Source organism: Patiria miniata, unplaced genomic scaffold (genome assembly GCF_015706575.1).
Source record: "Patiria miniata isolate m_02_andy unplaced genomic scaffold, ASM1570657v1 HiC_scaffold_21, whole genome shotgun sequence".
NCBI classification, from domain to species: domain Eukaryota; kingdom Metazoa; phylum Echinodermata; class Asteroidea; order Valvatida; family Asterinidae; genus Patiria; species Patiria miniata.
Window position 1 is genome coordinate 7,929,986 of NW_024037060.1, and position 26,893 is coordinate 7,956,878.

At 37.6% G+C, this 26,893-nt stretch overlaps 1 protein-coding gene across 3 annotated transcripts; it reads left to right on the forward strand.

Annotated features, from left to right (window-relative positions):
- Positions 1–13,314: 13,314 nt before the first annotated feature.
- Positions 13,315–24,245, forward strand: LOC119729702 (serine/arginine repetitive matrix protein 1-like). Of its 3 annotated transcripts, XM_038202387.1 has the most exons (8): positions 13,315–13,495; positions 14,281–14,344; positions 15,626–15,860; positions 16,496–16,552; positions 18,355–18,547; positions 20,672–20,850; positions 21,551–21,605; positions 22,229–24,245. In XM_038202387.1, exons 3-8 carry the CDS (start codon positions 15,693–15,695, stop codon positions 24,088–24,090), a joined length of 2,514 nt encoding a protein of 837 aa, XP_038058315.1. In that variant the 5' UTR covers positions 13,315–13,495; positions 14,281–14,344; positions 15,626–15,692; the 3' UTR covers positions 24,091–24,245. The 3 variants fall into 3 exon arrangements, with proteins under 3 accessions (XP_038058315.1, XP_038058313.1, XP_038058316.1); XM_038202385.1 differs by lacking the exon at positions 14,281–14,344; XM_038202388.1 differs by lacking the exons at positions 13,315–13,495; positions 14,281–14,344 and adding an exon at positions 13,647–13,793.
- Positions 24,246–26,893: the final 2,648 nt, after the last annotated feature.

The window sequence follows — 26,893 nt, forward strand, 5'->3', positions numbered from 1 at the left end:
GATTTTGCCCTATTTTGCTAAAAAATTCAAGGTTCACCCCTTAAAATTTAAGATTGTTCATAAACATTTAAATTTGCCCAATTTTACTAAAAAGGCAAGGTTAACCCCTTACAATTTGAAATTTTCATTCACATCTATTTTGCCAAATATCACTAAAAAAGCAAGGTTAACCCCTTACAATTTGAGATTTTTCATATAAATCTGATATTGCCCAGTTATGCTTAAAATGCCAGGTTTACCCCTTACAATCTGCAATTTTCAAGAAACATCTGATTTTGCCCTAATTTGGCAAGGTTAACCCCTTACAATGTTTGATTTTTCATACAAATCTGATTTTGCCCAATTTTGCTAAAAATGCAAAGTTAACCCCTTACCATCTGAAATTTTCCATAAACACCTGATTTTGCCCTATTTTGCTAAAAAATGCAAGGTTAACCACTGACAATTTGAAAAGTTTCATAAACATTTAAATTTTCCCAATTTTACTAGATAAGAAAGGTTAACCCCTTACAATTTGAAATTTTTCATACACATCTTATTTTGCCAAATTTTGCTACAAATTTTCCAGAAAGATCTGAGTTTGCCCAATTTCGCTAAAAAATGCAAGGTTCACCCCTTACAATTTGAAATGTTTCATCAACATCTAAATTTTACTAAAAATGCAAGGTTAACCCCTTACAAGCTGCAATTTTCCAGAAACATCTGATTTTTCCAAATGTTGCTAAAATGTAAGGTTAACCCCTTGCAAACTGTTAAATCAATACATGAAGTGTCCCATTTGACTTTTTTAAAACAAATTATATTTCCAGTTTTTAGGGTAAAGGAATTTTCTCTTTTTCCTTTCTCTTTTGTTGTTGCTATATTTTGCGAATTAACTCATTCGTATGGAATGCTCATAGTCAATCAAAGAATATTTCACACATAGGGGCCTAAATTATATTTTTTTAAATTAAATAGAGACGCATTTATCGTGCTATCATATACCATTCTATTACTATTGCGAATTACTGTATTGTTTGGAATGCTCACAATTAAAGACACGTAATTTGAAAGATGTATAAATACATGTAATATTTATATTACAATGTACATCTTTATTCTTTCCCGGTATAATTTATGGCGTTTCTTACGTCAATTGGCAATCGCGTCATTATATAATGATAGTCAAATTGATCAAACGAAACTCCGTTTTGATTATAGTCAATTATGAAATATTCATTGATTTATGACATACACCTTTGTTTCAATTTTGATACTACCCGTAGACCTGCCGAGCAGCTGTAGATATCAAACTAAACCATAGTATAAAAGATAGAGGGTAAAAAAAATCAAAAAGTTATGTGCTAGTCAAGCTTTCAGGGATCGGTCTGAGCCATAACAATGCCCCAGCCGATCCCTTAGTTCTCTTCCGGGGTCTCGGCGTCCCCGACCAATACACACTTCCTTCCCTATCCATCCATATAACCCCGGAGGGCCAGGCACCATGTAAAAGCAAAGAGCTAAGGGAGGAACAGGGCGGCCCCTAAGCCCTGATCCTCCGAGTGGACCACATGCCCTGAACCTGTACGAAGGCGCCAACCTGGAACTCGCGGACAGTACCAGCAGCAGTGCTTACCGATTAAGCTAAGGTACTGTTGGTACTTTACGACGGTAAATTAAACCTCTTATAGTGAATGATTGAACTTATACGTTAAAAACCAAAAAGACACCAGCGGGATTCGAACCCGGGACCCCGCTAACCGTGGACGACGAATCGTAACCACTCGGCCATTTCGTTACCTTAGAATTTTCCTTAAACTGAGAAGAGTTGTCTTTATAGGTGAGCAAACGCGCCAGGAAGATTACTGGGTCCATTTGCTTTACCTTAATGGGTAAAAACAAGTCGATATAATGAGCCCAGTGTGTTTGGTTTGTTAGGAGGCTGCATAACACAGCCTAATGTGCAAAACAGTCGTGTGCTAGGCGGATCATTACGCAACAATGAACACCGCAATTGTGTATTTTCAAAAGGCAGACGCGTAGATTTCTACTCTTTGTATCTGGGCACATATAGATTCTCACCTCCCTCTTCAGCTATTTCGACTTTCTTAAAAAGAAAAATAATAATAATAATAATAATAATAAAAGAACATTTGTAAAGCGCCGGTATCCGCCAAAAATAGGCGCTCATGGCGCTCGAGGAGAAAGTCAAGTTAGGATTGTGTATTGTGAGAGTAAGCTTGTTTGTACAGGTGAGATTTTATGTTTGTCTTAAATGTTGTGATGGATGGAGATGATTTGATAGCCAGAGGGAGTTGGTTCCACACTCGGGTTGACGCTGCAGCAAAGGATCTGTCACCCCATAGAGTGGAGGTCCTGGGCTCGTGAAGCATCATGAGCTCACTGGAGCGGAGTCCGGTGCGTGCTGTTGAGTACGGGTGGATGAGGTCGATGAGATACTCCGGTGCATTGTTGTGGAGGATTTTGAACACGAATAGGCCAAGTTTGTATTTAATTCTGTATGATACTGGAAGCTAGTGGAGATCTGCTAGTACGGGAGTGATGTGAGAATGTTTACTAGTGAGAGAGATTAGTCTGGCACTGATGTTTTGTAGTCGCTGCAAACGGTTTAGTTGATTTAGGTTAATGCCATACAATAGTGAATTGCCCATGTCAATTTTGGATGTGATGAAAGCGTGAACAAGTATTTCAGTTGTGTGTTTGTCAAGATATTTTCGTATGTGTCCGATGTTACGGATCGACATGCAGACTGATCTAGAGATTGATGTAAGGTGAGGTTCCATGGATAGAGATGAATCAAAGATAATACCAAGATTTCTGACTTGATTTGATGGCATGATGGTTGAATCACCAACCCTTATGGATGGAACATGAACTTTGCACGATTGCTGCTTTGAACCTATGATGATAAATTCGGTCTTTTCATCGTTGAATTTGAGCCAGTTGTGAGTCATCCAAGAACGTACGTCATCAATGCATGTTTCCATCTGCCGGATTGCTGAATCAACCTTAAGTTGTTGAGGGTCTACTGACATATATAATTGGGTATCATCTGCATAACAATGATAGGATATACCATGCTTTCGAATGATTTCACCAAATGGCATTGTATACAGAGAGAACAAGACGGGCCCTAGGACTGATCCTTGAGGTAGCCCAAAATCAAGAGAGACAGTAGATGAACTTGAATCATTGACCCGGACAAATTGAGATCGGTCATTAAGGTATGATTTAAACCAGTCTAATGCAACTCCATCTATCCCAATACGAGTGTTGAGGCTGTCAGCAAATCTCCGGGAGTTGAAATAAGGATCGTCCCCTTCATAGACCTCAGACTCAGTAAAGTTCAACATTGGGCTCTTTTTCAACAGCTGTTTTTGCGGAAACTTTACATCTGGATTTTTTAGAAGCATCTGATTTTGCCCAATTTTAGTAAAATATGCTCCAAATTTTGCTAAAAAAGCAAGGTTAACCCCTTACCATTTTAGATTTTTCATACAAATCTGATTTTGCCAAATTTTACTAAATATACAAGGTACACCTCTTACAATTTAAAATTGTTCATAAATATTTCTTTTTGCCCAATTTTGCTAGAAATACAAGGTTAAGCCCTAACATTCTGCAATTTTCCAGAATCATCTGATTGTGTCCTATTTTGCTAAAAAAAAATGCAAGGTTGACCCCTTACAATTTGATTTTTTATCATCAACATCTAATTTTTCCCAATCTTATTCAACAAGCAAGGTTAACCCCTTACAATCTGCAATTTTCCAAAAACATTTGATTTTTTCCCCATTTTCGCTTTAAAAAAATGCGAGGTTCACCCCTTTCAATTTGAAATTTTTCTCAACATCTAACTTTGCAAAATTTCACTAAAAAAGCAAGGTTAATCCCTTACATCTGAAATTTTTCGGAAACATCTGATTTTGCCCAATTTCGCTAAAATATGCAATGTTCACCCCTTACAATTTGAAATGTTTCATAAACATCTAACACCATACAATCTGCAATTTTCCAGAAACATCTGATTTTTTCCCGATTTTGCAAAAAAAATGCAAGGTTAACCCCTTACAATTTGATTTTTTTTCATAAACAATCTAATTTTGCCCAATTTTATATATGGAATTTTTCAGAAGCATCTAAGTTTGCCCAATTTTAGTAAAATATGCACCAAATTTTGCTAAAAAAGCAAGGTTAATCCCTTACAATTTTAGATTTTTTATACAAATCTGATTTTGACAAATTTTGCTGAATATAGAAGGTTCACCCTCACAATCTGCAATTTTCCAGAAACATCTGATTGTGCCCTATTTTGCTAAAAAGGAAAATGCAAGGTTAACCCCTTACAATGTGAATTTTTTTTCATAAACATCTAATTTTTCCCAATCTTATTCAAAAAGAAAGTTAACCCCTTACAGTCTGCAATTTTCCAGAAACATCAGATTTTTTCCCCAATTTCGCTTAAAAAATGCAAGGTTAACCCCTTATCATGTGAAATTTTTCATAAACATCTGACTTTGCCAAATTTCACTAAAACAGCAAGGATAATCCCTTACATCTGAAATTTTCCAGAAACATCTGGTTTTGCCCAATTTTGCTAAAATGCAAGGTTAACCCCTTACAATTTGAAATTTTCCATAAACATCTGAATTTGCCCTATTTTGCAAAAAAAAATGCAATCTTCACCCCTTACAATATGAAATTTTTCAGAAACATCTAATTTTTACCAAATTTCACTAAAACAAAAAGTAAGGTTAATTCCTTACATCGGAATTTTTTTTCAAAAACATCGGATTTTGCCCAATTTTGCTAATATATGCAAGGTTCACCCCTTTCATTTTGAGATTTTACACAAAAATCTGATATTTCCCAGTTTTGCTTAAAATGCAAGGTTAACCCCTTTCAATCTGCAATTTTCCAGAAACATCTGATTTTGTCCTAATTTGGCAAAGGTTAACCCCTTACAATTTTTGATTTTTCATACAAATCTGATTTTTCCCAATTTTGCTTAAAATGCAAAGTGAACCCTTTACAATCTGAAATTTTTCATGAACACCTGGTTTTGCCGTATTTTGCTTAAAAATGCAAGTTTAACGCCTAACAATTTGAAATTTTTCATGCACATTAAAATTTGCCCAATTTTACTAAAAAAGCAAGGTTAACCCCCTTACATCTGAAATTTTTCAGAAACATCTGATTTTGCCCAATTTTGCTAAAAATGCAAGGTTCACCCCTTACAATTTGAGATTTTTCATAAAAATCTGATATTGCCCAGTTTTGCTTAAAATGCCAGGTTAACCCCATTCAATCTGCAATTTTCCAGAAACATCTGATTTTGCCCTAATTGGGCAAAGGTTAACCTCTTACAATTTTTGATTTTTCATACAAATCTGATTTTTCATACAAATCTGATTTTTTCCAATTTTGCTAAAAATGCAAGTGAACCCCTTACAATCTGACATTTTTCATAAACACCTGATTTTGCCCTATTTTGCAAAAAAAATGCAAGGTTCACCCCTTACAATTTGAGATTTTTCATAAACATTTAAATTTGCCCAATTTTACTAAAAAAGCAAGGTTAACCCCTTATAATTTGGAATTTTTCATTCACATCTTATTTTGCCAAATAAAAAAGCAAGGTTAACCCCTTACAATCTGACATTTTCCAGAAAGATCTGATTTTGCCCAATTTCGCTAAAAATACAAGGTTCACCCCTTACAATTTGAGATTTTTCATCAACATCTAACTTTGCCAAATTTCACTAAAAAAGCAAGGATAATCCCTTACATCTGAAATTTTCCAGAAACATCTGATTTTGCCCAATTTTGCTAAAATGCAAGGTTAACCCCTTACAATTTGAAATTTTCCATAAACATCTGATTTTTCCAAATTTCACTAAAGAAAAAAGTAAGGTTAATTCCTTACATCGGAATTTTTTTCAGAAACATCTGATTTTGCCCAATTTTGCTAAAATGCAAGGTTAACCCCTTACAATTTGAAATTTTCCATAAACATCAAATTTTACCAAATTTCACTAAAGAAAAAGTAAGGTTAATTCCTTACATCGGAATTTTTTTCATAAACATTTAATTTTTCCCAATCTTATTCAAAAAGAAAGTTAACCCCTTACAGTCTGCAATTTTCCAGAAATATCAGATTTTTCCCCCAATTTCGCTAAAAAAATGCAAGGTTAACCCCTTATCATGTGAAATTTTTCATAAACATCTAACTTTGCCAAATTTCACTAAAACAGCAAGGATAATCCCTTACATCTGAAATTTTCCAGAAACATCTGATTTTGCCCAATTTTGCTAAAATGCAAGGTTAACCCCTTACAATTTGAAATTTTCCATAAACATCTGAATTTGCCCTATTTTGCTAAAAAAAATGCAATCTTCACCCCTTACAATATGAAATTTTTCAGAAACATCTAATTTTTACCAAATTTCACTAAAACAAAAAGTAAGGTTAATTCCTTACATCGGAATTTTTTTTCAAAAACATCGGATTTCGCCCAATTTCGCTAATATATGCAAGGTTCACCCCTTACAATTTGAGATTCTACACAAAAATCTGATATTTCCCAGTTTTGCTAAAAATGCAAGGTTTACCCCTTTCAATCTGCAATTTCCAGAAACATCTGATTTTGCCCTAATTTGGCAAAGGTTAACCCCTTACAATTTTTGATTTTTCATACAAATCTGATTTTTCCCAATTTTGCTTAAAATGCAAAGTGAACCCTTTACAATCTGAAATTTTTCATGAACACCTGGTTTTGCCGTATTTTGCTTAAAAATGCAAGTTTAACGCCTAACAATTTGAAATTTTTCATGCACATTAAAATTTGCCCAATTTTACTAAAAAAGCAAGGTTAACCCCCTTACATCTGAAATTTTTCAGAAACATCTGATTTTGCCCAATTTTGCTAAAAATGCAAGGTTCACCCCTTACAATTTGAGATTTTTCATAAAAATCTGATATTGCCCAGTTTTGCTTAAAATGCCAGGTTAATCCCTTTCAATCTGCAATTTTCCAGAAACATCTGATTTTGCCCTAATTGGGCAAAGGTTAACCTCTTACAATTTTTGATTTTTCATACAAATCTGATTTTTCATACAAATCTGATTTTTCCCAATTTTGCTAAAAATGCAAGTGAACCCCTTAAAATCTGACATTTTTCATAAACACCTGATTTTGCCCTATTTTGCAAAAAAAATGCAAGGTTCACCCCTTACAATTTGGAATTTTTCATTCACATCTTATTTTGCCAAATAAAAAAGCAAGGTTAACCCCTTACAATCTGACATTTTCCAGAAAGATCTGATTTTGCCCAATTTCGCTTAAAATACAAGGTTCACCCCTTACAATTTGAGATTTTTCATCAACATCTAACTTTGCCAAATTTCACTAAAAAAGCAAGGATAATCCCTTACATCTGAAATTTTCCAGAAACATCTGATTTTGCCCAATTTTGCTAAAATGCAAGGTTAACCCCTTACAATTTGAAATTTTCCATAAACATCTGATTTTACCAAATTTCACTAAAGAAAAAAGTAAGGTTGATTCCTTACATCGGAATTTTTTTCAGAAACATCTGATTTTGCCCAATTTCGCTAATATATGCACCCCTTACAATTTGAGATTTTACACAAAAATCTGATATTTCCCAGTTTTGCTAAAAATGCAAGGTTTACCCCTTTCAATCTGCAATTTTCCAGAAACATCTGATTTTGCCCTAATCGGTCAAAGGTATAACCTCTTACAATTTTTGATTTTTCATACAAATCTGATTTTGCCCAATTTTGCAAAAAATGCAAGGTGAACCCCTAATCTGACATTTTTCATAAACATCTGATTTTGCCCTATTTTGCTAAAAAAATGCAAGGTTCACCCCTTACAATTTGAGATTTTTCATAAACATTTAAATTTGCCCAAATTTACTAAAAAAGCAAGGTTAACCCCTTACAATTTGAAATTTTTCATTCACATATTATTTTGCCAAATATCACTAAAAAAGCAAGGTTAACACCTTACAATCTGAAATTTTCCAGACAGATCTGATTTTTCCCAATTTCGCTAAAAATACAAGGTTCACCCCTTACAATTTGAGATTTTTCATATAAATCTGATGTTGCCAAGTTTGCTAAAAATGCCAAGTTAACCCCTTACAATCTGCAATTTTCAAGAAACATCTGATTTTTCCCAATTTCGCTTAAAAAAGCAAGGTTAACCCCTTTCAATCTGCAATTTTCAAGAAACATTTGATTTTGCCCTAATTTGGCAGGGTTAACCTCTTACAATTTTTGATTTTTCATACAAATCTGATTTTCCCAATTTTGCTAAAAATGCAAGTGAACCCCTTACAATCTGACATTTTTCATAAACACCTGATTTTGCCCTATTTTGCAAAAAAAATGCAAGGTTCTCCCCTTACAATTTGAGATTTTTCATAAACATTTAAATTTGCCCAATTTTACTAAAAAAGCAAGGTTAACCCCTTACAATTTGAAATTTTTCATTCACATCTTATTTTGCCAAATAAAAAAGCAAGGTTAACCCCTTACAATCTGACATTTTCCAGAAAGATCTGATTTTGCCCAATTTCGGTAACAATACAAGGTTTACCCCTTACAATTTGAGATTTTTCATCAACATCTAACTTTGCCAAATTTCACTAAAAAAGCAAGGATAATCCCTTACATCTGAAATTGTCCAGAAACATCTGATTTTGCCCAATTTTGCTAAAATGCAAGGTTAACCCCTTACAATTTGAAATTTTCCATAAACATCTAATTTTACCAAATTTCACTAAAGAAAAAGTAAGGTTAATTCCTTACATCGGAATTTTTTTCATAAACATCTAATTTTTCCCAATCTTATTCAAAAAGAAAGTTAACCCCTTACAGTCTGCAATTTTCCAGAAACATCAGATTTTTCCCCCAATTTCGCTAAAAAAATGCAAGGTTAACCCCTTATCATGTGAAATTTTTCATAAACATCTAACTTTGCCAAATTTCACTAAAACAGCAAGGATAATCCCTTACATCTGAAATTTTCCAGAAACATCTGATTTTGCCCAATTTTGCTAAAATGCAAGGTTAACCCCTTACAATTTGAAATTTTCCATAAACATCTGAATTTGCCCTATTTTGCTTTAAAAAAATGCAATCTTCACCCCTTACAATATGAAATTTTTCAGAAACATCTAATTTTTACCAAATTTCACTAAAACAAAAAGTAAGGTTAATTCCTTACATCGGAATTTTTTTTCAAAAACATCGGATTTTGCCCAATTTTGCTAATATATGCAAGGTTCACCCCTTTCATTTTGAGATTTTTCATAAAAATCTCATTTTGCCCAATTTTGCTTAAAATGCAAGGTTAACCCCTTTCAATCTGCAATTTCCAGAAACATCTGATTTTGCCCTAATTTGGCAAAGGTTAACCCCTTACAATTTTTGATTTTTCATACAAATCTGATTTTTCCCAATTTTGCTTAAAATGCAAAGTGAACCCTTTACAATCTGAAATTTTTCATGAACACCTGGTTTTGCAGTATTTTGCTTAAAAATGCAAGGTTCACCCCTTACAATTTGAAATTTTTCATGCACATTAAAATTTGCCCAATTTTACTAAAAAAGCAAGGTTAACCCCCTTACATCTGAAATTTTTCAGAAACATCTGATTTTGCCCAATTTTGCTAAAAATGCAAGGTTCACCCCTTACAATTTGAGATTTTTCATAAAAATCTGATATTGCCCAGTTTTGCTTAAAATGCCAGGTTAACCCCTTTCAATCTGCAATTTTCCAGAAACATCTGATTTTGCCCTAATTGGGCAAAGGTTAACCTCTTACAATTTTTGATTTTTCATACAAATCTGATTTTTCATACAAATCTGATTTTTCCCAATTTTGCTAAAAATGCAAGTGAACCCCTTAAAATCTGACATTTTTCATAAACACCTGATTTTGCCCTATTTTGCAAAAAAAATGCAAGGTTCACCCCTTACAATTTGAGATTTTTCATAAACATTTAAATTTGCCCAATTTTACTAAAAAAGCAAGGTTAACCCCTTACAATTTGGAATTTTTCATTCACATCTTATTTTGCCAAATAAAAAAGCAAGGTTAACCCCTTACAATCTGACATTTTCCAGAAAGATCTGATTTTGCCCAATTTCGCTTAAAATACAAGGTTCACCCCTTACAATTTGAGATTTTTCATCAACATCTAACTTTGCCAAATTTCACTAAAAAAGCAAGGATAATCCCTTACATCTGAAATTTTCCAGAAACATCTGATTTTGCCCAATTTTGCTACAATGCAAGGTTAACCCCTTACAATTTGAAATTTTCCATAAACATCTAATTTTACCAAATTTCACTAAAGAAAAAAGTAAGGTTAATTCCTAACATCGGAATTTTTTTCAGAAACATCTGATTTTGCCCAATTTTGCTAATATATGAAAGGTTCACCCCTTACAATTTGAGATTTTACACAAAAATCTGATATTTCCCAGTTTTGCTAAAAATGCAAGGTTTACCCCTTTCAATCTGCAATTTTCCAGAAACATCTGATTTTGCTCTAATCAGGCAAAGGTATAACCTCTTACAATTTTTGATTTTTCATACAAATCTGATTTTGCCCAATTTTGCAAAAAAATGCAAGGTGAACCCCTAATCTGACATTTTTCATAAACACCTGATTTTGCCCTATTTTGTTAAAAAATGCAAGGTTCACCCCTTACAATTTGAGATTTTTCATAAACATTTAAATTTGCCCAATTTTACTAAAATAGCAAGGTTAACCCCTTACAATTTGAAATTTTTCATTCACATATTATTTTGCCAAATATCACTAAAAAAGCAAGGTTAACACCTTACAATCTGAAATTTTCCAGACAGATCTGATTTTGCCCAATTTCGCTAAAAATACAAGGTTCACCCCTTACAATTTGAGATTTTACACAAAAATCTGATATTTCCCAGTTTTGCTAAAAATGCAAGGTTTACCCCTTTCAATCTGCAATTTTCCAGAAACATCTGATTTTGCCCTAATCGGGCAAAGGTATAACCTCTTACAATTTTTGATTTTTCATACAAATCTGATTTTGCCCAATTTTGCAAAAAAATGCAAGGTGAACCCCTAATCTGACATTTTTCATAAACACCTGATTTTGCCCTATTTTGCTAAAAAATGCAAGGTTCACCCCTTACAATTTGAGATTTTTCATAAACATTTAAATTTGCCCAATTTTACTAAAAAAGCAAGGTTAACCCCTTACAATTTGAAATTTTTCATTCACATATTATTTTGCCAAATATCACTTAAAAAGCAAGGTTAACACCTTACAATCTGAAATTTTCCAGACAGATCTGATTTTGCCCAATTTCGCTAAAAATACAAGGTTCACCCCTTACAATTTGAGATTTTTCATATAAATCTGATATTGCCAAGTTTGCTAAAAATGCCAAGTTAACCCCTTACAATCTGCAATTTTCAAGAAACATCTGATTTTTCCCAATTTCGCTTAAAAAAGCAAGGTTAACCCCTTTCAATCTGCAATTTTCCAGAAACATTTGATTTTGCCCTAATTTGGCAGGGTTAACCTCTTACAATTTTTGATTTTTCATACAAATCTGATTTTGCCCAATTTTGCTAATAATGCAAAGTTAACCCCTTACTATCTGAAATTTTCCATCAACACCTGATTTTGCCCTATTTTGCTAAAAAAATGCAAGGTTAACCACTGACAATTTGAAATTTTTCATAAGCATTTAAATTTTCCCAATTTTACTAAAAAAGAAAGGTTAACCCCTTACAATTGAAAATTTTTCATACACATCTTATTTTGCCAAATTTTACTACAAAAGCAAGGTTAACCCCTTACAATCTAAAAGTTTCCAGAAAGATCTGATTTTGCCCAATTTCGCTTAAAAATGCAAGGTTCACCCCTTACTATTTGAAATGTTTCATCAACATCTAACTTTTACTAAAAATGCAAGGTTAACCCCATAGGCCTACAAGCTGCAATTTTCCGAAACATCTGATTTTTCCCAATTTTGCTAAAACGTAAGGCTAACTCCTTGCAAACTGTTAAATCAATACATGAAGTGTCCCATTTGACTTTTTTAAAACAAATTATTTTTCCAGTTTTTAGGGTAACGGAATTTTCTCTTTTTCCTTTCTCTTTTGTTGTTGCTATATTTTGCGAATTAACTCATTCGTATGGAATGCTCATAGTCAATCAAAGAATATTTCACACATAGGGGCCTAAATTATATATATTTAAATTTAATAGAGACGCATTGATCGTGCTATCATATACCATTCTATTACTATTGCGAATTACTGTATTGTTTGGAATGCACACAATTAAAGACACGTTATTTGATGTATAAATAATATTTTTATTACAATGTACATCTTTATTCTTTCCCGGTATAATTTATGGCGTTTCTTACGTCAATTGGCAATCGCGTCATTATATAATGATAGTCAAATTGATCAAACGAAACTCCGTTTTGATTATAGTCAATTATGAAATATTCATTGATTTATGACATACACCTTTGTTTCAATTTTGATACTACCCGTAGACCTGCCGAGCAGCTGTAGATATCAAACTAAACCAAGGTATAAAAGATAGAGGGTAAAAAAAATCAAAAAGTTATGTGCTAGTCAAGCTTTCAGGGATCGGTCTGAGCCATAACAATGCCCCAGCCGATCCCTTAGTTCTCTTCCGGGGTCTCGGCGTCCCCGACCAATACACACTTCCTTCCCTATCCATCCATATAACCCCGGAGGGCCAGGCACCATGTAAAAGCAAAGAGCTAAGGGAGGAACAGGGCGGCCCCTAAGCCCTGATCCTCCGAGTGGACCACATGCCCTGAACCTGTACGAAGGCGCCAACCTGGAACTCGCGGACAGTACCAGCAGCAGTGCTTACCGATTAAGCTAAGGTACTGTTGGTACTTTACGACGGGAAATTAAATCTCTTATAGTGAATAATTGAACTCATACGTTAAAAACCAAAAAGACACCAGCGGGATTCGAACCCGGGACCCCGCTAACCGTGGACGACGAATCGTAACCACTCGGCCATTTCGTTACCTTAGAATTTTCCTTAAACTGAGAAAAGTTGTCTTTATAGGTGAGCAAACGCGCCAGGAAGATTACTGGGTCCATTTGCTTTACCTTAATGGGTAAAAACAAGTCGATATAATGAGCCCAGTGTGTTTGGTTTGTTGGGAAGCTGCATAACACAGACTGATGTCTATGGAATAAACGCTGTGTAAAAATGAAATAGCGCCACCATGCGATGTAATTTGATTTCATTGCTAGGAACGCTTTACGTTGGAGATCATTTTCGATATTTCGCGGTTTCGGTTAGAATTTTGTTCCTTAAAATATGCCTAGTTGAATGCCCTTCCCAACCAAAGACTTTATGCTGCTATGGTTTGTGATATGATTTCGGCCTGGTCTTCTCGAAGGTAATGCATTTTTGTAGATTTATGTCGTAAAAATGTGGTTCGTGATTGACGATAAATAAATGAGCAGAGATGATATGAGATGAAACGTCACTGCACTTCGTGTACTCCACCCAATCGGGTCGATATATCGGATATGCCATTGTTTGCTGCTGGGACTGACTGGGTCGTCAGTCCTTTGAGTCAATACATTTGTACTAAACTAAACACAGTCGAATGGAAAGAGTTCCAAACCCATGATACCTGGACATCACTTGACACTATCTGCACAAACCCGTCCCTATATGCTATGCTATGATGAGTATGACGAGTTGGTCTGAAAAAAAGTGTTTGGGCGATCGTGTAGTGTAGGGCCGCTGTTTTGTTTTGAACAAATTAGATTTGAAAATGTTTTTTTTATTGCTCAAAAATCACCTTTACAATCAAAAGCAGACTTTTCTCATTCTAAAGACACCCATTTTGCAATTTTGAGCAGTTTCTAGGGGTAGAAATCACAATTTTCCTGTGCGGTTTGTGCCTTGCGTGTTGCTGTCGCCGTGCTGTCATCGGCATTTTTACCCTCAAATTTCCCTCAAAAAATTAAAACCCTGCCCTCTATCTATGAGTATGAGTGACATACCTGTTTATTGAGAATGTTGCCAACTAATAATTTTAAAGTGGATTTCGTTCCCTTACACTGAACCGGGCCCTAAACTACACGATCGCCAGTGTTTTCTCAGTAAATAAATACTTCAATATTTTCCCTGGTAGGCCTAGGCCTTAATCATTTTGTAAATTTGACGTTTAAGGACATGTTATCGCTTTTGATGGCTGAGGTCACTGCAGGGAAAAATTAATGATGTCCACATCCAGGTATGGAAGTCTTCCCGGCAAATAATATTTACAAGATAAATTAATCAAGTAAGAAGTCTGTGATCTTTTTAGGCCTACATGTACATCTCTTGCCTTCAGTTTCCTTGAATAAGATTGTTGTGGAATGTGTTAAAATTATTAGATCATTGGAAATCAATCAGATGTCGGACATTGACAATGTCATGAATGTTGTCGAAATGGGAAAGATTTCCATATACGAAGTTCACTAATTTTCCTCTGTATTGACCGGTCATACTAAACAGCGTCAACCAGCGTCAACACACTCCAAAGCGTCAACACAGCGTCAACACAGCGTCAACACATCCAAAATGCATTAAAATTGACAAAAGCAGTATGTAACCCATACAGTATGGACAGAAACAAGATTTGTGCTTAAAATCAATAGGTTAAACGTCTGAAAATCGCGATTTTCAGTTCAAGAAAATTGGCTCTCCGTGCCGCTCCGAAATCGGCTGCCGAACACCCGCCATGTTGCCTCAGTGGCAGCGCGGACCATACCATTATTCTAAAGGGTGATAGCGTTGTACAATAAACCAACAGAGAGGGACGCGGCCGGGCCGGGGTTGCCAGTGTTAAAAATATCTGCAAAGACTAACAATTTAATGCTGTGTTTACGCTGCAATTGCCTTTGTTGTTTAATTTTCTTTACTTGTTCGTTGGTATTTACATTAGGCGCCCTCTGTTGTTTATGACAAGATAATGTCATTACCTACACACCCCTACTTGAAATGGTGTAGTCCAAGCTTTGTGCGAAGTCAAGATGGCGGACAACGGCCGTGCAAGTTAAGGTCATTTTTTTCGCGTGAAAATACGATATTTTTAACAACGAAATGGAAACTCAATCCAATGGAAATTCTCTTTTATTGTATGTTTCACAATTATATGCCCTTTTTGTCAATTCAGAATGTGTTTTGGATGTGTTGACGGTGTGTTGACGCTTCTGTCATGTGTTGACGCTGTGTTGACGCTGTGTTGACGCTGTTTAGTGCGACCCGTATTGACTAACAAGCCCCCAGATAGCAATTTCATGTCATCAAAGTCAATTTGAGCAGTGAGAAAATACAAGCATTTTCTTAGAAAACACTTAGAATTTTTCAGTCCAATCTCATAGGATTTGTACACAGGGTGTTGAGTGAACTTCGTATATGGAAATCTTTCCGTCGAAATGTTTATGGAAATTGACCATTGCACACAGACACTATTAGCCACTACCTCAATGGTATACAAATAGCAACAGTTGTATTTTTATCGTAACCACAGGCCATGGGACTCATAGCAGAGATTGACTTGTTTGAAGACTAACTAGCAAACCCAGAGGGAGGCCATCATGAAGCGTTTTCTGTGCACGGACAGCCTGCTGATGCTGCCCATATCCGGAGCATTCCTCACGTTGCTAGGGATTCTTCTAATAATCCTGTACATCGTTGCTAGGGGACTGACTGCCTCACTGTACTACGTAGAGGGCGCCCTACCAACATATGTTGTCGCTGTTTTGGTTAGTGTGATTCAGTGTGTATAATTGGAACAATTCACTTTACCGGCACCACGAACAGTTTTTACCATGCAGACATGCCAGTTTTGCAGTATGGGAAAAAAATTGACTTCAATATGGACAACTCTGTCAATTTGGAAATGATTTATGAAATATATTAACAAAATGACAATGCTTGTCAATAAATTATAGTATTATAGTTATAATAATATGTAGAAATGTTTATAATATATTCACACCCGAGGCAGTTTGCCTTTGTTCCTGTCTCAAGCATCCAGTGAAATGATGGCACCTGGTGTGCTGTCATTTTCAAGAAAAGTGTAATTTTTGTGTCGATTTCCAACGATGGCCAGACAACCATCGCTGGAAAAACCCTGATTTTTCTCAAATACTGCCCTCAATTTACCAAGCCAGCTAGTCTGGTTCCCTGACCTGACAATTCCCTGACGTCTATAAATTGCTCCCTTTCGTCGGAAAAAGGATCAGTGAACCAAGCATCTATGAACACAAAACTTTAAACAGGTCAGTGTTACAATATTGGCTATAAAATACTAAATCCCAAATCCATCCATTTCTGAAAATGACAGCAAAAGCAAATGTTGTTTTATCGTACTTGTTTTATTCCCCTTGATTTATAGCTGATTTTGACCGGTGCTGCAATGATTGTTCTTCTCAAGAAACGACCAAATCTTCTGGTAAGCTCTTGTGAAATTTATCTTTGATTATTCATACAATTCTTTCTTGACATGTGAGAGCCAAGTCAAACAAAAACAAGTTTGGTTGTGTTCTTGACTAGTTTGTGCACATACCAACTTAAAGCTCCAAGCACAGATCAGCAATACCTAATCACGTAGTCTAGGGGCTAGACATTGTTATGGTTTGATACGCAATAACCCTCCGCCGTGATAACCCGCCGCGGTGAGAGGGCGTTATCACGACCAACCAAAATCACCCACGAACCTGTCAGGATCAACTCTAGGGAAATTTGAAAAATCTCCCCCGAAAAAATGGGGGAAACTAGTGCGCATGCGCTACTTCTGCAGGCAATTATGGTCCATTTTCAGTCCCACGCACACTACACACCACAAAAGAGCTGACCAGTGAAGTTGCACAAAAGTCTTTCTGCATCTTTTATACCACTACAAGAAATTTAAGAGTTTGGTTTGGATCTACATTGATATGTTTGGAATGCGCTGCATATATTAGGCCAAACAGGTGTCACGTATTACACAACCAATACAAGTTTCCCTAGATGTTGTTCCTGACAGGTTCGTGGGTGATATTGGTTGGTTGTGATAACGCCCTCTCGCGGCGGCGGGTTATCTCGTATTACTATACCTCATACATATTCATGATCGAGAGCCGAACGTTCACTGGTCAATTCACCATCACGTGCCAGATGTTATTCTTGCTGTTTACCAAAAGCGCGCGCGAGGATTCACGCACATTGTAAATACGCATGCGTAGTAGACTGTCGCATGGGTTACCCGTGCGACAGTCTACTACGCATGCGCTTTACAGAGCAATCGAGGAACTGTCGCACGGGTGCCCAGGAGAGATGCATGGTTGCATGGTTCGCGTAAATGTTAATTTCCAGAGCTCAATGATGCCGTACTGGAGAAAATTTATAGACCGTGTAAAGATGTCTCCTGTACAAAAGAAAGTTGGACACATTGCAAACATTTGTATTTACAACTGTAGTAACTGTATTATATTGCAAACGAACCGAACTAGTAATTGAAGTTGAATTTTTTGATGAGCTGTACAAGTTTCCCCGAATTTTGTTTTAGGTGCGTAATAATTAAACAAAATTCGGCAACTGAATTATGTATGAGGTATAGTAAAACAAATATAACATGGTTAGAGGGTGGACAGTCGATATTCGCTCCCCGAGGTATTGGAAGTTGACAAACTAGTTCCCTCGGCTTCGCCTCGGGAACTAGTTTGTCAACTTCCAATACCTCGGGGAGCGAATATCGACTGTCCACCCTCAAACCATGTTATATTTGTATATCAAACCATATCAGCGTCTAGCCCCTAGACTACTACTTACCACGATAAGAGTGTACAAAAACAAACTCTGAGTGTACTTGTACTGTTCACCCTTGAAGAATGTACACAGACAACAAGATGAATTTGTGTTGAAGATAGACCCTTTTTATTAAGAGCAATTTCATTCGTGTTTTTTTTTGTGCTCTTTGAATTGTGGGGTCTGAAAAAAAAGGTGGTTATGGAAAGACAACATTACTCAACAAATACCATTGACATTTTTCAATCACAAGTCCAGTCATAGGGAATGAACGACGACAGAAGTATCTCTATTATTTTGTGTCAGGGTTTATTTGCATGGTTCCTAACTCGACTTGAGGCCAGATGACTCTGACAACAAAATGTCATATAGTCATTCTCAGATCATGTTTGATCATTCTCAGAACGATCATTCTCAGAACGATATTTTGATAGCTTTTGACCCATACATATCTTTCTCTTGGTATAGATCTACTTAGCCATTGGACTCAACTGCATAGTATTCAGTCTATCTGCCCTCCAGGCTATCTCTGTAGGAATCGTGTCCATCCCATTCCTGGGTAGTTTCAGCGCTTGTGTTTACCACAGCTCACTGTCGGAATGCCAGTGCTATATACTGACAGCCAAGGAGAACAATAGCACGGGGATAATAGTACCCGGAGGTGAGAATAGAAACTATTATATAACACCTGAATGAATCGCTGTCGTCTAACGGACCGATCCAGTAAGCACCACTCCATGGTGTAATTCTGACCAATCACAACCGTGATTTATGTCCCATGTGCGTGCACAAAAGTCTGACATGCGTGCACGCGCGTTTGATGCGCGCGGCAGGAAAACGCAGTGTGGCACTGGAGAAGAGCACGTGTTAATTTGCCCAGTGCGCAATGGGCGGAGCTTACTGGATCGGTCCATTGGTGCGTCGTGGATCACATGTTGTAAGTGAATTACTCATCCCAACCCGTGGCACAGCCATACTGCAAAAATAGAAGTTTGATTTCACAGTATTATAACTTCCATTGCACGGTCACCCTATTGGTGGCTCTGACCAATGACGAGGATTAAAGGGAAGATACAACATTTGCAAACATCAAAAACGAAATATCTTACTGGATTGTTAGGGAATGACAGTCTAAAGCATCCTGTAAAGTGATGGCTCCTTGGTGTGCTGACATTTTCAAGAAAAAACTGTATTTTTCCAACGCTGGTCGGCCGACTAGCGTTGGAGAAAACTGGCTTTTTTCAAAAAGTGCTCCTACTTTTTTATATTTAGTTCCTCTGCATTTTCTTTGCAATTGATTACACACCTGTGAAGACTACAACCCTGCTAGACTGATTCTCTGATCTTACAATTCCCAAAAGGCTATAAATTACTCTGTTTCATCTTAAGTGGGGTCAGGGAACCAGACTATAAGAATATGATTGGTTTTCTTGGTTTTTCCAGCATCTACGAACCCAAAACATAAAACAAGTCATTGTAACAATATTTGCTATAACATACTAATCCTCCAAATCCATTTATTTCTGAAAATTGCAGCAGAAGCAAATGTCGTACATTCCCTTTAATTCATGTGTTGTGTAAAAACAAATAATGAATGTTTCACATTCGTGCAATGGAAAGAATAATTTCATTCGGTGACAGATGGAATGTCCACTCGGCATGGATACTTTTGCATCCGTCACCTGATGAAATTATTCCTACCATTGCACTCATAAACATTCATTATTCGTATCTTGGACTGGCACTTCGTTCATGCATGCCAGCAATTAAGGTCTGACATCGGATATTTTCTGGCCATTTCCTTCGAGTATATTTAAACACTCTGCTAGCACAAAATGGATTAATGTTGTCAATTTTCGTCAAACAGCTTTTCATTTCTGATTTACTTGACCGGTATTTCATTGTGAAGTGCAAAAGGCTGCAAATTTTTGACAAAAATCTCCAAAAAAGTGTTAAACTCTCCAGTATGTTTTAAGTGTTGTGCTGAGTATAACTCGGTAAAGAAAATGGTCGAACTTTATTTTATGCATTACATTTATCTGCTGGCAGAGAGTATCCATAGTCTATAAATATATCCAACAAAGACATTGAGAATGTTGGAGACCACCAACATAAGGCCAAAAAAAAAAAGTCTCCGGTTTCTGGTATGCGCGCGCGTCGCCGTAGCCATGCGCGTCGGCAAAATGAAAAAGTTTTTTTTCAATGAAAGATGATGTCTCAAAACCGCCAAACTCACTGGTTTGACTGGAATCCTGCTGCTGCACAATTTTAACGTGTTTTTAGATGGGGTTATGATCGAGAATAAGCTTTATGTGGCCTCTCTGGTCTCCCATAATATTTGCACTATTAAAGTTTAGTCGGGCACCATTTGCAGTCATCAGCCGACATTTGAAGCAAAAAAAAAACAGGTAAAAAAAAAAAAAAAAAAAAAACGTGTCGCCGCACCACTTTTTGGGCAAGCTCAATACCAGAAACCGGAGACTTTTTTTTTTTGGCCTAAGGCTAGATAGCTCAATCGGTAGCGCATCCATACAGAACTACAGAGGTTGCTGGTTTAAATCCAGCAGCAGTCATTTTCATTTTTAACCGATAGCGCCAGTACCTCATTGTGTTACATTGTATATACTCCCAGATGAATCCATTGACCCTAACTCCCTAGGGGGTATGCAAAATCGTATTGAAATTGGAGGATTCAGGACTGTTAAGGACAATGCAACGCTTGGTTGGGGTACAGGTATCAACTGCTTCAAACGCAACTTAAATTTTTTTTTTCTTCATTTTTCAGCTGACAGTGAGAAAGTGACTTTCCAAGCGGTCCGTAGCTGTGCCGTCATCGAGCATAACATGATCGACTGTCTGTACATCCTGTGTATAATCTACGGCTTCGCTGGTATCGCTAGTCTGGTTACCGGCTCACTCTCATTCATGCTGCTGTGTTCGCAGAGGCGGGCTACCAAGGAAGCGGTGGGTTCGCTTTGTTTATCGTTAAAACTGTTTTTCATTATTTCTCGACATTCATTGAACTGCAATTGTGTATGAGTGAACTAAAGAGGATGTTCTGTGACATAAACAACTTTGGACATTAATCCTGGAATTTGTATCTTGGAGTCAGTTCTTTGTTCTCCCTTACTAAAAAAATTTGACTTTGAAAATTCAGTTTCAAAATGCTCCTATTTTAACCAGAATTCATTTCCTGGGCTGAAATGCGGACTTAATATCCCTTACATAAAATACTTCAATTTGCGACAGATCAACTCACCTTGGAAATTCCTAGTTTTTGAGTAAAATCCATATACCTATTTCGTGATAACCTTGTGGAGACGTATTCACCTATAGGAATTGCCATATGGAGATGTATACAATCTTTTGTTCCCTGTTATGCACATGTCTCCACAGGGTACCGTGTACAAGATCATTGGGTTGGTTCACGTGCTTTGTTCACCGGTTACATAAGTTGGTATACGAGCAAGAAATTGTACCAACGGGTATCTCAACATCAGTGCTGTTTCCCGTTTTCATTAAGTGGGCACTTGTATGCGGAGTCCACTTTGCTGGAACTATTATTTTATTGAAAATCAGGGTTCAAATCCCAGATCATTGGCGTTTCCTTGGCTGAATTCAAAGTTGATGTATGACTTTTTGGGTATTTGCTTTCTGTTATCAGCATGCACTCCAAGAGGCCGGCCTGTCCAGAAACCGAAGACAACTGTCAGATAATGGTATGTAAATCATTGATATTGACATTATGCTCTAACCTAGGGCTGTGCCGAAAATACTGTGTATCAGAATATTCAATTATCCATCGCGTATCTGAATAGCATTTTTACCAAAGAGAGTATTTGGGAAAAAAAGTCTTGAACAGTTGACATAAAACAACATGTGTCTTATCTGTGATTTTATAGCCAAAATATGCATCTTTAATATCTGTCACATATTAGCTAGTCAGCTTTCTTGAAAAAAATATATCGATACCTACATAATACATGTCAATGTTCGAATATTTGAATATTCACTGAAATCCAATTTCCAATAATCGAATACTAAATTATTGGAAGTTGCAGAGCACTACTCTACCCCTCCCAGATCCTTCAAGGGGAGTATTATTTTACAGGAAAGAGACAGGTTGAGCCAAACCACTTTATTCAAAGCTGAGACATTTGTTTGTTTCTACAATGGATTTGATAAAACTTGGCAGTTAGTACAAGTATTAAAACGCTCCAACAGTACAGTTGTCAATGGTCCATTCACTTCTGCACAATATGTAGAGGACAGGCTAAATTTAGTGAGTTGATCACATTGATAAATATTGATTTACTTCATGTTCCATCTTGCATATCTTCAGGGGCACCACAGACTAACGACACCAACAGAGAAAGTAGAACTCAGCCCAGCACTGAGACATCCAATCCCACCGCAGCTAGTGCCACTACCGCTAGTAATACAACCGGGCCAGGACGGAGGGCGACCATAGGTCACCACGACGTCAGGAACGAGCGACCCCGTATAGTTCAAAGGTCATCCAGCACCAGCGCAGCCCATGGCAGACAGGCTAGACACAACTTGGGTGACGCACGTGGTGCGACGGTTCGGGGGGCATCAGCCCCGCAGCAGCATTCCAATCCCTCACAGCGGCAGGGCACTAGACCCCCGACTCTAGTCCGAGGGGGCTACCTACAGATCCACGTCAACGGTCCTTCCATACCCGTCTACGTCGTCCCTGGTAGCAGTAACGAGGCCTTCATTGCCTTGACGGACCTCCCATCTCTTCGGCTCCCTTCGTTGGACTCCGTCCCAGCCTACGTCTCTGAAATCGCAGACCTCTATCCCAGCGATCAACCCCCTCCATACAGTCCAACCCCGGATGAACATCACCCTCCAACATTCTCTGCAATCATGGAGTCTCCATCCACCCCTACTTCTGGAAATAGAAGGGACCCAGCTCAAAGGCTGGTGTTACTCCAGGAAGAGTCCACTGATCAATCTAGGGAAGAACAGGCTCAAACACAAAATGAAATATCAGCTGAGTCTGCTGCACAGAGTGTGACACCTACAGACAATCCAAATGAGCCTGGCTCTAACCAGACTGGGGCAGTCCAGACCAGTGTGATTTCCGAGAGTCCAGACCAATCACAAACTGCCCATGTATCAACAGAGATAGCAACTCCGCAGTCCTCACCGGGTGATCCCGAACAGGGAGCAGAATCTACCCCAGTGAGTGGGGTCGATGTTGCTCAATCTCGCGAAGATACTATACAAACAAGCAGGGTCTCTCCGAGAACTGAGGAAGCAACAGAGCCTCCAGCAACAACATCTAGTAACACTGAAATAAACCATCCAGGAAATGTTCAAGACAATCAAACAAGGGACAGCCCTACTCTCCCTGAGTCAGTTGAGAGATTGCCAGCCTCATCCCAAAGCCAAGGTGCGCGCCCAAAGCAAAGGCAGAGTCACTCCCGTGCGGGAGAGGAAGCCTATTTAGCACACACCAGGAGCTCTTCGCCATCAAGAAGCTCCCCTCCACCCAGGACTCCTTCACCTCAGAGAGGGCCCCCACCAAACAGAAGGTCTGTTTCTCCTAGAAGAAGACAACAAACAGTGAGCGAGATCCCACCAAGAGAGTCGGTCAATACTACAAGGGAGGCAACAAGAGCCAGATCCAACTCTAGAGGCAGGCAGAGACAGCTCCCGGATATCCTCCCAAGGATGAATCATCTCCCAGACACCGAGATCAGAAACTCATCCAACCGACCACAACCAGCCAGTTCCTCAAACAGGGAAAAAGCCAGTCAGAAGAAGCACCATCAACAGAAGTCATCCCAGAAAAGGCAAGAACGTGTTCCTCAGCAATCATCTCATGGGGAGACATCCTCAAGAAGACCACCAAAAAATCCAGACAAAACACAACATCAGACCAGCTCCAGGTCCAAATCAAGAGACAAGCCATCCCAACACAACCCCGACTTGAAGAAGAAGGATTCTTCAAGGAGAGATCACAGGCATCGCAGCAGCTCTGCCAAGCGCGCATCGGGAAGTGCCAAGATTGAGATGAATATACCGCCCAACCCCAGCCTCTCAAGCACAGAGAGCTTGACCAATATCCTAACGCTGGTAGAATCAGTCCATTCGTCAGTGAAGGCCAAGCCTAAGAAACACAGAAAGACCAGCAATGAAGAGAAAGTCAACCTAGTAGACAGCAGGGTCTAAATGTGTACTGTCTGTGATGCAGTACACAGTGGCCTACCACTGAGAGGTGTTATCACGTTAAATATTTCCGGGTGTTAAACTCCATATTCGTGGAGTGCCGTAGCCTCATGGTCTGGAGCATTGAATCCGCGGTCTGCGGGTAATTCTGCAGGTTGTGGGTTGTGGGTTCGAGTCCAAGACACTTTGTCACTCATTGCTTCTCTCCACCAAGGTGTAAATGGGTACCTGTGAGGGCAAAGATGGTTATTGTGATTGATTGTAGCTGCTTTGCGACGAAATGGCAGCATGGAGCTGTATACTCCCCAGGGAGCTGAGATGGTATTTTGAATGTTTCACTGGCCCAACAAGCAGGGTAATAATGATGTAGCGCCTTGAGCACCAATAATGATAGATACATGCGCTGTATAAATACCCATTATTATTATTATTATTAAAGCCCGAGTCCATCATTTGCAGCTATCCAAAAAAGTAACTGGCGTAATTATTGTTGAAAAACATACTGGTTGAAAGATAGTAAGGGGACTAAACTCCCTGTGAAATTATCCTTTCTGGCAAGCTCTTATTTTGAAGAAATCAACGAAAGAAGGCGTTTCCAACGGTGCGTCTTAAGACGCACCGTAGGAAAATTTAAATTAGTAGTTCGTTTTGTTATTCGGCGCAGCGCGCACAAGCATTGGCACGACGCACAGGCGCGCGCAGTTGCTATAATTCGTCGGATCAGTGCGCGACATCGCGTCAAGCTTCCATTCAAAACAATTCGAAACATGATTTAGCAACTTTTGATTTGAAATTGAGATCCTAGAATGCTGTTTTTCTCGGAATATAAAGCTGGAGCTGAGCTGAAACTTCATCAAGTAAGTTGTTCAGTATCCTTCATTAGATTTTGAACACTTTTGTTGCTTCAAACGAACAAAATGCACTAATTACAAATGATGGACTGTAGCTTTAAAGGACTATCTGCCAAGGATGGAACTGTAGAAAACAAGCCCGAACGGTCATGAAATTCGGGTGATTCATAATGCAGTGCGCCACCAAGAGTTTGCCACAGAGAGTTCATTTTTCCCAGTGCATTGTGGGAAATGTTCGACAAATTCGCAGCGCGGGACATTTGAAATTGTTAATTTTCCGGTCAGTAGTTTCGTAAGCATATGATTCGAGGATCTGTTTGCCCTTTTCTTTTCTTATTATTAATATGGTGTTTTTTTGTAAGGCGGCCAAATGCTATGCTCCAATTCATAACATATTAGATCAAGTTGTCTACTGACACTCATTCAAATGGGCCATGTTTTGTCGACTGTAAACTTGAAAAATGGACTCTCCATGGCAAACTCTTGGTGGCGCACTGCATTGTGAATCGCCCGAATTCAAGCATACATTTGCCATTTACGTGAAGCTCCTTAGATGTAGATAATTAAGAATATACGTGAACAAGGATTTGTACACCAGATATTTACAAACGTACCGTGTATTAATTTTTAATTTTTTTTTATATTTCTTGCCGTTGAAATTCTTGAAAAGTATGACCTACGAGGCTGTTAAAAGGTGATAAATAATATATATTTTTTATTTCAAAAGTATACATGTACTATTCAAATAAAGGTAGGCCAAGTAGTGTAGCTGTCATTTTGTAAAACCATTTTTTCATCATGATTGGATTTTCATAAAACTTTATACTGTTACATAGGGACTGCTCTGAGCAACGTTTGATCAGTTTATATCAGCGGTTGGAGTTTGCTTGTTTATGATGTATACTAATGATGCAAGAATATACGAATAGTTGAATATCCGATCATCAACACACTGGTTCCTAGTCTTAACATCTGCTTCTGCTTGCACATCGTGTTGCACAGCATTGTATTCTGTATTTACAAGCTGCCTTGTGATGTACATACACGTAGATATATGTTTCAAGTTATGATTTTATATTTATTTCAAGTACTTTGTGGATTTTTAGTGTGTGTAAAGGTATTCATGTTTTTAGTGTTAAACAGGTATTTAATGACATCCATTGCCTTGACAAGTTTATTTTTGACTGCTAAAAAAAACCCTTTTTAACCCCAAAGAGGCTTTATATAGTGCCTACACCACAATTGTACCTATGAACTTATGTGATAGTGTATGTACATGTAATTACATCACCCTCACAGTCAGAGATTCCTCATTATAGACCCCTCTCATAGACAGCCATCTCAGTAGGCAAATTACAACCGGTATTCAACGCACTGTGCGCGCAGTGTACAAAATGTTCTAAACACACACGCATTTTGCTCAAAATTTCTTTGAAATACTACACAGCCGATGCGTGTCACAAAAAAAAAACATGTACATGTATGTGACACCCAAAATGCCGATGCATGTGACAATCTGTAGGCAGTGACTTAATTTTAGAGGGGTCTACTCTATTACGTTGTATTTTGTTACAAAGTGCCAAAACACAAAGTGCCAAAACTTTGTGTTTGCAACGACATTTAGCTTGCAGTTTCATGCAAAAGGACCTTGGCAAAGTTTTTAAAAAAGCGTCTTTAATGACGTACCAGGTCAGTTGAAATCATGTGATTTATAATTTTATATACTGGCAGGTTTTTAGCATGGATTTGGAAACAGGGTGGCCAAGTCTGTGACTTACATGTAATGACCAAAGATCCATACTGCCTCTCATTGCAACATTAGTTGCACGTTTATACATGATGAAACCGTATCTGTACTCGGTATTCTTATTACGTACATCTGTATACTTGTAAATGGAAAACGAATTCTATATTCATTGGGCCAAAGGAAAATCTTTAGCTTTATTAGTTGATTC

What these genes read in the sequence shown, in the direction of transcription:
- LOC119729702 (XM_038202387.1), top strand. Translation starts at nt 15,693, where the DNA reads ATGAAGCGTTTTCTGTGCACGGACAGCCTGCTGATGCTGCCCATATCC. An exon ending in GGGGATAATAGTACCCGGAG is followed by an intron (nt 18,548 to 20,671) that starts GTGAGAATAGAA and finishes TTCATTTTTCAG; the next exon opens with CTGACAGTGAGAAAGTGACT. An exon ending in GGCGGGCTACCAAGGAAGCG is followed by an intron (nt 20,851 to 21,550) that starts GTGGGTTCGCTT and finishes TTCTGTTATCAG; the next exon opens with CATGCACTCCAAGAGGCCGG.